Raw genomic sequence first — 13,128 nt, forward strand, 5'->3', positions numbered from 1 at the left:
TTAAGTAATGTCGTTTCTGAACATTTACCAACACAGCACATATTTATGTGAGCAATCGCACACTATGCGATGAATATTAAAACACCACGTAGCAGTCGCCTCACGGATGATGAACACATGCAGTCTGCCCTGACAGAGAAAATGTGTGCAATGATTTGCACGGAAAAGCACCACTTTTTTGTACATGTGGAATTGGTATACTTCCCACTCCCACCCTTGTTTCTACGTGGGTTTTCTCCAGGTACACCAGCTTCGTCCCACTTTCCAAAGGCAGTCATTGTTGTTTATTTAGAAAAGTCTGAATATATAAAAAAATCTATATATATATTGTTTTTTCTGTTCACCTTTTAAACTATATTTATTTATTTATTTATTGTTAGAAAAATATAAAAATACTAAAATCTGTCATGTGTAATAAATAACGTTAAGACTGTAATAATTTTATGACCCGCGTTTACACTTACTCAAACAATAATTGAAAGAACAACTTTTTTATTTTTTTTTTATTATTTTATTTATTTATTTATTTATTTATTTATTTATTTATTAAGTATAGTGAAAGTTGACTCAAATAGTGTGTTTTTCGTGGGCCCCATAAAATGAATGATGTCCCATATCTGGGCCACAGACCTCAGGTTCGACATCAGTAGTAGTTAGGAAGGTAGGGAATTGAGTAGCTTGTGAATTGGGGAGACCGGTCAGTGTGAAACTGATCGGTTTGGCATATTTTTCTGTGATTGAGAAGAGGAAGGTAGCCCAGGTACGAAGCGAGGCTACTTTGACTGCATTCTGTTTATTCTGCTGATGGAGGAGCGTGAGCGATGCAAATCTGCACTCGAGTGAGCGGGGTTATTAACCAAATGAGTGTCGTCCTATTTCATGCGCCGGCGGGCATAGCGGGGGAACAAACGAGCCAACGGGGCTGATGGCTCCTTTCTGGCCTATTTTGGCATCGGCAGGAACATAAACAAATGCTCGGGCGGGGGGGGGGGGGGGGGGGTAATGTCATCCGTCCCGATCAATAGATGGCAAGCCGGCACCGAAGCGTAGCCGCTAATGTGCTCGTTTGCCGACATGATGAGTGGAGTCGTTTGGCCTCAAAGTGAGCAGCAAAGTCTCACTAATGTGACGCAACATGCTAAGGAGGAGGAAAGCGTCGCTGATCGTTCTCTCGTTTCCTGACTTCCTCCCATCTGAGCATCCTTGGACCTCTGATGATCTCACAATTTCATTCAAATGTTATCAGACCTTCCAAGTCTTTACACACATCACCTTTTCACACCTTCTCCTCCTTGTATGCTCACATATTTCAATCCTTGCATCTCCTTACCCACTGAGCTTACCCTCTTTCCCTCACCTGCATGCTTATCTGTCCATCATCCTTCCTTCCCCTTACTTGACATCCCCCCATTTTCACCTCCTTTTATCCATCCCATCATGCCACCCTCTCTGTCTTTGCACCCCTCATAGTTTATTTATTTATTTATTTATCAAATTATCTATTTATTTTTATTTTGTCGTATGTTTATTTTTTTATTTATTTATTCATTCATTTACTGTCTACTGATCTATTTTTATTTATTCATTTGTTGATTTGCTTATTTACAATTTCTTTATTTACAATACAATACATATTGATTTATATAGTGCTATTGATTTTATTTATTTCTGTACTTATTTAATTGTGTATTTATTTATTTATTTTTATGTATTTATTTATTTAATCGTCGTAATCGTTTATTTATGAAGTCGTTTTTATTTATTTATTCAATTATTTGTCTATTGATCTATTTTTATTTATTCATTTGTTTATTTGCGTATTCACAATGTATGTATGTATGTATGTATGTATGTATGTATGTATGTATGTATGTATGTATGTATGTATGTATGTATGTATGTATGTATGTATGTATGTTTGTACAGTAAAGTCTCGTTATATCGATATTCAAGGGAGTCCGAAAAAATATCGATATAACCGGGATTATCGATATATCCGATCCTGCGCCGAACTGCATTAAACAAAAGCCGCCAAAAGAGGGCAGCCAAGCGCCATATAAGAAACAGAGCTGGCCATTAGCTCCCTTTTTTTTTGGGTGAGAGATGTTCCCCCAATGTTGCCTCAAAATGGCACATATAATTCTTTAATGATTGTAAACATGTATGCTTTAATCTTCAGAACTACAGTGTATTTGAAACATATTCATAACTGGATGTGTAACAAGAAAGCATATTATCCGAATCTGAAGCCATTGTTTGGATTCACAAGCAATGCAAGACGTCTTGGCGTGAAGTCATTTTTATTTGCATTTGAATAAAAAGTGACATCGGCTGTCCTTTAATACACAGTATGGAATGTTAATAATTTTCAAAATCATCGCGCTTCAGCAGACAAAACAAGAAACATTGTTGCAAAAAACGATTGCATTCATATACAGTACAGTGGGCATGTACATAACACAACAGGGAAACTGCAACGCTTACATCTTACTGTATTATGTATACAATTTAAAAAAGTCATCAATCTTCTTCTGCTTCCCATTTTTACCTTTTAACACAAACACTTCAATCTCGTCTGCTACACACGAGCTAGCGTCTGAAAATGAAAATGGCTCTGCTACACGGGTGCTGGTCACGTAACCAAGTCACCTGACCAAGTCGACCAATGGCGCGACTGATGGCGTGACACGTAACCAAGACACGTGGCCAAGTTGACCAATGGCGCGACCGATGGCGGCTCATGTGACCAAGTCGACCAATGGCGCGACCGATGGCGGCTCACGTAACAAGACACGTGACCAAGTTGACCAATGGCGCGACGGATATATCGATATAAACAACAAAAATGGCCGGCGGGGGATGAAAAGGAGCACCGTAATAACCGGATTATCATAATAACCGGGTATCGTACTAAACGGTACTAATTATACATAAAAAGACTAGAAATGTGCAAGGGAAATGAAAATAGTATCGTAATAAGCGGTACTATCGATATAACCGATATCGATATAACGAGACTTTACTGTATGTATGTATGTATGTATGCGTGTATGTGTGTGTGTGCGTGTGTGTGTGTGCGTGTGTGTGTGTGCGTGCGTGCGTGCGTGCGTGCGTACGTAAATACGTATGTAAGTATGTATGTATGTATGTATGTATGTATGTATGTATGTATGTATGTATGTATGTATGTATGTATGTATGTATGTATGTATGTATGTATGTGTTTGTGTGTGCGTGTGTGCGTATGTGTGTATGTATGTATGTATGTATGTATGTATGTATGTATGTATGTATGTATGTATGTATTTATTTATTTATTTATTTTATTCATGTATGTATGTATTTATTTATTTATTTATGACTGCTTGTAAATGAAGTGACTCTTTTGAAGCTTTTCTCACATTCTGTTCAGCAGGCAACACTGTCATTTCCAAATTGGACACGAAGCCAACATGTGATCCGACCGGCCGCTTTTACATCCAACATGGTGATCTCAAAGACCCCCCCCTGTTTACACCCCCCCCCCCCCCCCCCTCCTCTTCCACAGCCCCCAAATCGCCACCATTCTGACACATCAGGCTGCAATTAAGCGCAACACAAAAGCCATTAAGCTTCTTAATTACTGCTTGTTCTTTCCATTGGCCTCCTTACGTGGGCGACTCGTCTCGCAGGCCTGTGCTTGTGTGTGTGTGTGTGTGTGCATGATTGTGCCTCAGCACAAGTTTACATGGCATTGCTTTGTGTGGACGCTGGCTAATTACGCGTCACTTTCGTCACTTTCAGCATCGTAATGACTGCAATCGCGCAATTTGCATTCAGGTAGCGGCTGCCCTTGTGCCCCCCACGCCCCCACCCCCACTGTGTGTTTCTGTGTGTGAAGTTCTTAAAATGTTTGAGTACGAAATAACTAAGTAAACAAAAAAAGTACTTTTTCTTCACACTGTTATGTCATTTTCTTGCCAGTAAAAAAAATAATTGTTTAAGTTTGCTCTGGGAGGATTCCAAAATTTGAAGATGTCAACGAAAAAGGTGGAAAGGTTGTGAGAAGGCAGGGGGGAGGCCTTGGGTTATTTATATAAGTGATACAAGACTCTGAGGTGATGCGGAGGTGGAGGGATGCAATAACGCAGGGTTGCAATGATGTGAGGAGTTTCACGAGGAAGAAAGGTTGCAAGGGCGTGCGGAAGGAAGAATGTGGGTTTGGATGTTCCAAGGATGCAAGGATACAAGAACGTCCGGTTTCGCTTGTGTGCTTCGTGAAGTGGTCAGCAATCGTCCTGATAACAAGATGATCTTGCCAGTGTTGCGCTCTGCACTCTGGTAATCATGGGAAATACGGTGTTGTGGGATTCAGGAAAAAAACCACAAGACAAGTGGTGTACGACTTGACTCAACCGTGGTTTACTTTGAATGAATTACCAGAGGTAATACAAACGTATGCGCACAACAACTTCCTGTCCAACAATGTAAACCGGACCGACAAGAAACACCAAACGAAGCAGGCGTTCCTTGCTTAAATAAACATTTTAGATGAATACCATTTGTAAACCAATTATACTATGCGATTTGCTTTACCTGTAACCAAAATACTAAATAAGCTACTTTTTAACCTGTCACACAAGCATCATTTTTTTTCAAGAGAAAATATTAAAAGTCAAATTGGGACATTTTGCGCTCCTGCTCACGTTAATCTTCTCACGTGATGACAGGTAAGCCGCTTTGAAGGCGTCGAATACGGAGAAGAGCTTAAAAAAAACAGTCCAAATCATCGAAGACATATCAGCGTTTGGCCTTTGTGAGCCGACCGTGGAGGCAGTTAATTGGATGCGGAATGTTTTGGGCAGGGCGGCATATCTTTGCGCTCATCATAGCTTATGGTGACTATGTCTGTGCGTGCGTGTGCATGTTTGGGTTAGCGGGTCTGTGTATGATTTCCAATTATGTTTGTGTGTGTGTGCGTGTGTTGGTGTGTGTATGTGTGTGTGAGCGCGCGTGTGTGTGCGTTCGTGTGTGAGATTGTGTGTGTGTGACTGTGTGTGTGAGATTGTGTGTGTGAGACTGTGAGTGCGTGTGTGCGTGTGCATAAATATGTGTGTGAGTGCATGTCTGTGGGTGACCGTGTGAATGTGTGTGTGATTGAGTGTGTGAGAGACTGCCTGTGTGATTAATGTGTGCGTGACTGCATGTGTATGTGTGTGTGTGTGTGTGTGTGTGTGTGTGTGTGTGTGTGTGTGTGAGTGTGTGTCTGTCTAAGACCGTGTGTATGTGTGAGTGTGTGTAATTGTGTGTGTGAGATTGTGTGATTGTTTGTGTGACTGTGTTTGTGTGTGAGTGTGTGTGAGATTGTGTGTTTGTGATTGTTACTGTGTTAGACTGTGTGTGTTTGTGTGTGTGTGTGATTGTTACTGTATGAGACTGCGTGTGTATGTGTGTGTGTGTGTGTGTGTGTGTGTGTGTGTGTGTGTGTGTGTGTGTGTGTGTGTGTGTGTGTGTGATTGTGTCTGTGTGTGTGTGATTGTTACTGTATGAGACTGCATGTGTGTGTGTGCGTATATGCGTGTGTGTGTGTGAGATTGTGTCTGTGTGATTGTTACTGTATGAGAGTGCATGTGTGTGTGTGTGTGTGTGTGTGTGCGTGTGTGCGTGGTGCGTGTGTGTGATTGTATGTGTGTGAGAAACTGTGTGACTGTGTCTATGTGAGAGTGACTGCGTGTGTACGTGTGATTGTGACTGTGTTAGATGTGTGTGTGTGTGTGTGTGTGTGTGTGTGTGTGTGTGTGTGTGTGTGTGTGTGTGTGTGTGCGTGTGTTTGTGCGTGTGCGTTTGTGTGTCTGTATTTATTTCTACGCGTATCCAGTATCAGTGTTTGTGTGTTCAATGAAGAAGGTGCGTATGTGCGCCTGGTTTTAAAAATAAATATATCACAAAATGAAAGCAAAAACATATCTCAGCATTTTGGACTTTGCGAGCAGCCTGTCACTGCAAAGTGACCAGAGCTCATGTGACAGTGCAGCGAGTAAACTAGGACACGTCACGTCATCACCATGCCGTCACGCTGCCGCGGTCCTCTCATCATATGGAAAATATGTCTCCTCACACATGCTTGTTGTCCTGCGCAGATGATGGACCGTATGGAAAGACGAAAGACGTCTCCGGACTGGAACACACCACCGCCTCCAGGAGACTCAGTATACCAGGCATGTTGCACCACAAAAACCATCATGAATAGATCCTTTGGACACACTATACTGTCATATATTGTACACACACACATCACAGCATAGTGTGACATGTTGTCACCGTATGATTGGTTACACACACCACGACACACAATGGCATGCATCATAAACCATGCGTGTGCGGTTGTGTGCGATGTGCAGAAGAATTAATCTCGACAAGTGCACTCCATTTTTATGCAAATATGACACCGAGTATGATTCATTAATGACCATACTATCTCTGCGGTGCATGTGTGTGTGTGTGTTTGTGTGTGTGTGTGTGTGTGTGTGTGTGTGTGTGTGTGTGCGTGTGTGTTTTGGAATGTGAAGTGCATCGCTGATCGTGTCGCCTCAGGGATTCAGCTAATCTTTCTAATCTATCACATCACCGCTCCATCTCACCTGTTGTTATTGTGTGTGCGTGTGTGTGTGTGTGTGTGTGTGTGTGTGTGTGTGTGTGTGTGTGTGTGTGTGTGTGTGTGTGTGTGTGTGTGTGTATGTTTTGCTTAGAAGCACTGCGGGGGGTGACGATGGTGGAGCTGGTGAAAAAGGAAGGCAGCACGCTGGGCCTGACTATCTCCGGAGGAACGGACAAGGACGGCAAGCCGCGGGTCTCGAACCTGCGGCCCGGCGGGCTGGCCGCTCGGTACGTAGTATTTCTGCCGCCGTTGCTCCGGGGCGCCGTCGTGACCAGAGTTGCGGTCGGCAGGAGCGACCAGCTGAACGTGGGCGACTACATCAAGTCTGTGAACGGCATCAACTTGACCAAACTGCGGCACGAGGAAATCATCAGCCTCCTCAAGAACGTCGGCGAGCGAGTTCTGCTCGAGGTGGAGTACGAGCTGCCGCCCACAGGTGCGACTTTGAGACCTTGCATTCCATATGTCTTTGTTAGTTGTGTATTTCATGTTTGTCTGTCCTGCATTTATATCTTTAGTGTCCACTTTATGGATTTCCTTGATTTTTACTATTCGATTTAAATGTAAGTGTTTGATGTATTTTCTTGTGTATTTCTCAATCCACGTGTATTTGATGTGTCTTTGATGCATCTTGTCTGGTTCCGTCTTTTGTGTTTGTCCTTTAGGGTATGTTTGAAATGGACATTTCCCCTCTTCATTCAATCTTATTTATTTATTTATTTTTATTTATTTATTTATTTATTTATTTATTTATTTATGTATTTATTTATTTTCTTTGCCCATTTATTTATTTATTTAGTTGTTTGTCTATTTATCAATTTATGTATTTGTCCAGTTATTTATATATCTGTTTATTTATTTATTTATTTATTTTACTCATCCATTTATTATGTTGTTATTTAGTTGTTTGTTTGTTGATGTATCCATTTATGTATTTGTCCATTTATTTATCTATCTGTTTATTTATTTACTTGTTCATTTGTTTATTTATTTTTTGTTTGTTTAATCATCCATCTATTATTTATTATTATTATTCGTATTTATTTATTTATTTATGTATTTATTTATCTATTTATTTATTTATTTATTTATTTATTTCTTGTGTTCTTTTGTTTTTCCCATTTATTTATTTATTTGTTTGTGGCCAATATTTATTTATTTATAGTTTTTTTTGTTTTGTTTGTTTGTTTGTTTGTTTGTTTGTTTGTTTGTTTATTTTATAAAGCTGCTCTTGAGTTCTGCAATTCTATTTTTGTTTTCATAGCACCAGACAGCACATCGGGTGTGATCTCGAAGACAATCGACATCGGTTTGCACAAAGAAGGGAGCAGCTTCGGCTTTGTGGTGAGAGGTAAAACAATTGACAGCCTCCTTTTTTGTGATCGACACCGGAAGCCGCGAGCCGTCCTTCATTTTTTTGCAACCCTGACACCTGACACACTACGTTAGCTTCGGTGAGCTTAGCATCGCGATTTGTTTGTGACTGAAAGGACCTTTGTCTTCTTCAGGCGGCATCCATGAGGACTGGCACAAATCGCGCCCCCTGGTGGTCACATACGTGCGGCCCGGTGGCCCCGCTGACAGGTAGCGAGCGACTGAACGCGTCCCACACAACAGGGTGAATGTGACGTCGTTAAGAATTAAAAACACGCGAGCATTGCCCGCCATCTTGTGCGCCACCTCTTCCAACGAGATGACACTGCGAGCTATTTATACTCTTGTCGTGTCTTTGAAAGGAAAACAAAAGTGGGGCAGCACTCACGGAACAATATGGAAATATGAGTCTTTAAAAATGAACCGGATGCACACGCAAAAACACACACACTTTGTCTTTGATGTCTCTTTATTTTCAACTCCGCATGTCTTTGATGTCCAATGTCTTAGAGGTCCCGGTTTTATGCTATGATGTGTGCTTTTTTGTGAATATCTTTGTTCTTCACATCTCTGACATCGGGGTTCTTTTTTCATTGATGCTCACTGTTCACATACCTGCCGTGTTTGTCTTGGATGCCCACTTTGATTTGTGTCGCTCTACATGTGCCATCTGGTCCACCATGTCAACAAAGTGTGTTTCCACACGTGTCTTTGAGTCAACATTTTCTGTGTCTTTTTATGCCCACCTCTTTCAAGATCGGCTTTGTGTGTATTTAGCTTTTAATTGTGTGTCTTTGTCTTTGGCTAAGCTAACGTGCACCATTTTTGGAACACCTCAAAAACTAACACTGACATACAAAAACTCTTTCTTCCTAAACTAAGCTGACATGTCTTTTTATGACCATCAAAGACGGTGTAGTCCTTTTACAAACCCAAACATCCCCAACAGAGCATTTTTCCACCTTGGCAGACATTCCTCAAGAGTGACCCGAGCATCAAAGATACGGCTTTCGCTGCGGCCTTGCTATCTCCTCCTCAGAGTCCGCGCAGCCCGAGGCTCGGTTAAGCGAGGAAAATTGCCTCAAAAAAATGTGGGTCAGCCCGGAGGAAATGAGGCGTTCACGCCGCTTTATGTGCCAGTCGGAGGCAAGTTTAATCCTCACTTTCACACGGTGGAGCTCTTAAGAGTTCTTCCGCCGTTGATGAGGAAAAGGCTTAAAAATAGTCGGCGAGAGAACATTTCATATATTGCGACCAACAAGTTAAGCGGGAGCGGTCGCAACGTTCATCTACTGCCTGCACTGATGATGACAATTGTAAAAAAATTGTCAAGATTTTATTTTCTCCAGCTCTCGGCTCAGCAGCTTAAAATGTATTTGCTGCGTTGAAAAAAGTCTCCAGAAGCCATGGCTGAAAAGACCCAGGAAGTCAGTGCTTTTAGTTCTGGAGAAGCCACTTAGCATTTTTTCTTGTCATCTCCTGGATTTTCAAAAGTCTGTACAAATGTAGCCTCTGAATGCAATTTGACTTGGCAACAACCCTGTGTTGAGAACAACCCCTCAAAATTCCCTAAAATCCATGGTCAAAGATATATGAGAAGAGCACTGTCATTTTGGTTTGGGCCGGTCATTCGAGGGTCGTTTGGTTAGCCATTTGCATCAAGGTCTTTTCCCGAATGGCTCTTTGACAGTTTAGCTCCAGAAGACACTTTGACTGAGCAACCTGAAATTTGGTAAACGTGTATATCACGAGTAGACCTACAAAAAAAAATTCGTCCAACATGTTTGTGCAATACTGGCCATTTCCAGTCTTCCCTCCAAAGAATCCCTCCGTGATATTTTATCTGCTCACGACTCAATCTCAACTGTGTTTGTGTGTGTGTGTGTTCAGGGAAGGCACACTGCGTCCAGGCGATCGCCTCCTGACGGTAGACGGCGTGCCACTGCACAACACCAGCCACACAGACGCCCTTAGCGTGTTGGCTCAGTGTGGACAGGAAGCTCTGTTGCACATCGAGTACGATGTCACTATCATGGGTGCGCGCACACAACACACACACATGCCAATTTTCGGCATATTCCACCCAAGTTGGATGAGTGATTGACACACACGACACATACCAGGCCATATACGTAGAAGCCACCCGTTTATTGACACCCTCATTCTCCCCGTCCTGAGTCGATACTCAATGTGATATTTGTCAATCAATCAGACACGTTGACCAATGCGTCAGGTCCTCTCTTGGTGGAGATGGCCAAACCTCCGGGAGCTACACTCGGCATCACTCTGACGTCAGCCAGCCATCGCAACAAGAGGGTCATTGTAATTGAGCGAGTCAAGCCCGGAAGTGTAGTAGACAGGTATGTCAACATGTTAACTCCACCCGCCTACCGCCAACAAGCATTTTTTTAAAAGAACATACATGTTTGCCATCAGGTGTGGTGCCTTGCACGCTGGGGATCACCTCTTGTCCATCAATGGGACATCCACCGAGCACTGCAGCGTCCTGGAGGCTACACAGCTGCTGGCCAGCACGACCGAACTGGTCAGGTTGGAGATACTTCCCTCCCACCAGACCAGGTTGACTGGCAACAAGCAACATGACACTGGTGGGATATTTACAGTCAACAGAATGCTTGTAATTCTGCTGATTTTGAATTTTGAAGAAAGGCAAAGATGGTCAGGTCAGAGAGTTGGTTGGAGAATGTGGCCTGGTAGGAACATGTTGATTGAAAGGTAGGTGAGTGGAATGGAGTGTGAATCGTCGGTCGCGTTTTTCGGTAGATACAATAAGTTAGTTGTTTGGTTTGAATCTTCTTTGTAGGTAGGTTGGTATGTAGGTAGGTATGTAGGTAGGTAGGTATGTAGGTAGGTGTAGGTCGGTCAGTGGGTAAGTAGGTAGGTAGGTAGGTAGGTAGGTAGGTAGGTAGGTAGGTAGGTAGGTAGGTGTAGGTCAGTCAGTGGGTAAGTAGGTAGGTAGGTGTACGTTGTCAATGGGTAGGTAGGTAGATAGGTAGGTTGGGTGGGCAGGTTGTTTTTTTGGTTGGTTGGTGGGTGTGGCTGCGTGGGTCGTTAGTTTTTGGTCGGTCGGTCAGTCGGTCAGTTGGTAAGAAATTCAAGTAGTTAGTACAAATGGAGATAGCTCGGAGGGACAGTTCAAAGTATGCATTAGAAATACTTCAATTTCTGTGTATGTACGTGTGTGTGTGTGTATGTTTGTGTGTGTGTGTGTGTGTGTGTGTGTGCGCGTGTGTGTGTGTGTGTGTGTGTGTGTGTGTGTGTGTGTGTGTGTGTGTGTGTGTGTGTGTGTGTGTGTGTCTGTGCGTGTGCGTGTGTGTGTGTGTGTGTGTGTGTGTTTTCCAGTGAAGGTTCAGAAGTCAGACCACCCTCACTCGTGGGACCCCTGCGTGAACTTCTGTCCACTGCCCGCAAACTCCATCCACTGTTATGCCAGCTCCACCTTGCATAAGTCATGGACCACCTCCAACAACAACGCGGTCACCAACAATAACCTTGACTACTGCAAGTGTTAGTACACATGTACACACACAAAAAGACGCACACACACACACACACACACACACACACACACACACACACACACACACACACACACACACACACACACACACACACACACACACACACACACACACACACACAAACACACACACACACACACACTTACCCTCACATACTATGTGTCCGTAGCTCTGGTGTCTGCCAGTTTCTCTCCAGGCTCCACGACAACATCGGCCACGAGCAGCCAAGGTTCCAACACGCTCCCCAGACCCGCAGTACCCATGAGCCCCCGAAACTCGCTGCTCAAACGCAGACACAGAAAGAAAGACCACAAAACCTCCTGTGAGTCTCATTCTGTTCTCTGCGCAATCTCCACTTCCTTTCATGCGTTTCTTTTGAAGGATTCGGGGACATTGTTCGGGTTAGCAGCAGTTAAAGTCGGGTTTGTACATTAAAGGGAGACTTCTAAACATGGATTTTTCTTTGTGCTGCACAGTTTTTATTTTAGTAGGTTTTACTTTATAAGAGTTGGTTGTGGTAAGTGGTTGGTATTTGTTAGGATCGGAGTGTTAAGAACAGTTTTTAGGTTGGGGTCGGTGGATATGTAAGGCTGTATGTGTGTGTATGTTCAGTGTCACTGGCGTCCAGTTCGGTGGGTCCGGGCGGTCAGGTAGTCCACGTGGAGACGAGCGAGGTCATCTTGACGGGGGACCCCCTCAATGGCTTTGGAGTACAGCTGCAAGGAGGAATTTTTGCCACAGAAACGCTTTCGGCACCTCCGCTCATTCGATTCATTGAACCCGACAGCTCGGCCGAGAGGTGAGTCGGTTAGTCACTTCTCCTTGTTTTGAGGTTATGCTTTGGTTTTTCCATTGATTGGTCGATCGGTTCGTTGCTTCGTTAATCAGTCAGTAGGTTGGCTTTATTATGTTTTGGTTGATCAGTCAATGGACTGCTTAGTAAGAAAATGTTGGTTCTGATTGGTTCAATGTTTGGATAGTTAATTAAAAAGTTAATTAGAAAGTCGTCAGTTCAAATGGCCAATCACACGGTTGTTAGGGCGATGGCAAAATTATGGTTTTTCAATCCCAAACTGTCATTGTCTTGTTCAATTTTGTCCTGAGGGAAAACGTCTTGGACTATCTCAAGAAATATTTAATCGGGGCTCCTCTCTAGATTCCCCCCCCCCCCCCCCTGTCTTCTCTGCTTTCAGGTTTGTTGAGTAAATAAGACTTTTTTTGTCTTGTTTTGTTTTCGGAACATCACACAGGCAGCAGGGAGACTTTGGTGGCTCACGAGGTAGCATTTGGAAACGCCTGAAGGCTTGTGTTGGTTACATTGATTATTATAATTAAATATGAATTGGCACTAAAGCGGTGGTGTTAATGTTATGACTGGATTTTGACAAGTCACAGTCACATGCTCGCATTTTTAGGAATTCTTTGGCACATAGCTTTTGTCAGCAAAATGTACACAGGTTTGCGCCTGTGTTGACTAATAAAATAAAATTTCGAGTAGCTTCACTTCACCCTGAGGCTATTCGCTCTGGTGGCGCCCACACAAACAGTGCTAATTAGCTGCAGGGATCGATGAAC

At 43.0% G+C, this 13,128-nt stretch overlaps 1 protein-coding gene across 9 annotated transcripts in view; it reads left to right on the plus strand.

Annotated features, from left to right (window-relative positions):
• grip2b (glutamate receptor interacting protein 2b) overlaps positions 1 to 13,128 on the plus strand; it is a 67,323-nt gene that overhangs the window by 40,761 nt on the left and 13,434 nt on the right. For 4 of the 9 annotated variants that reach the window (XM_089009974.1, XM_089009971.1, XM_089009976.1 and 1 more), the window contains exons 2-12: positions 6,120 to 6,197; positions 6,729 to 6,864; positions 6,928 to 7,073; positions 7,902 to 7,988; positions 8,146 to 8,221; positions 9,902 to 10,047; positions 10,224 to 10,371; positions 10,448 to 10,620; positions 11,375 to 11,539; positions 11,723 to 11,875; positions 12,166 to 12,352. In XM_089009974.1, the coding sequence (XP_088866100.1) occupies positions 6,120 to 6,197; positions 6,729 to 6,864; positions 6,928 to 7,073; positions 7,902 to 7,988; positions 8,146 to 8,221; positions 9,902 to 10,047; positions 10,224 to 10,371; positions 10,448 to 10,620; positions 11,375 to 11,539; positions 11,723 to 11,875; positions 12,166 to 12,352 (1,495 nt within the window). The remainder of the gene's footprint in view (positions 1 to 6,119; positions 6,198 to 6,728; positions 6,865 to 6,927; positions 7,074 to 7,901; positions 7,989 to 8,145; positions 8,222 to 9,901; positions 10,048 to 10,223; positions 10,372 to 10,447; positions 10,621 to 11,374; positions 11,540 to 11,722; positions 11,876 to 12,165; positions 12,353 to 13,128) is intronic. The other 5 variants (XM_089009977.1, XM_089009972.1, XM_089009979.1 and 2 more) reach the window with 2 other exon arrangements.

This window comes from Hippocampus bargibanti, linkage group LG12 (assembly GCF_051943395.1).
Source record: "Hippocampus bargibanti isolate YZ-2025 linkage group LG12, ASM5194339v1, whole genome shotgun sequence".
NCBI lineage: Eukaryota > Metazoa > Chordata > Actinopteri > Syngnathiformes > Syngnathidae > Hippocampus > Hippocampus bargibanti.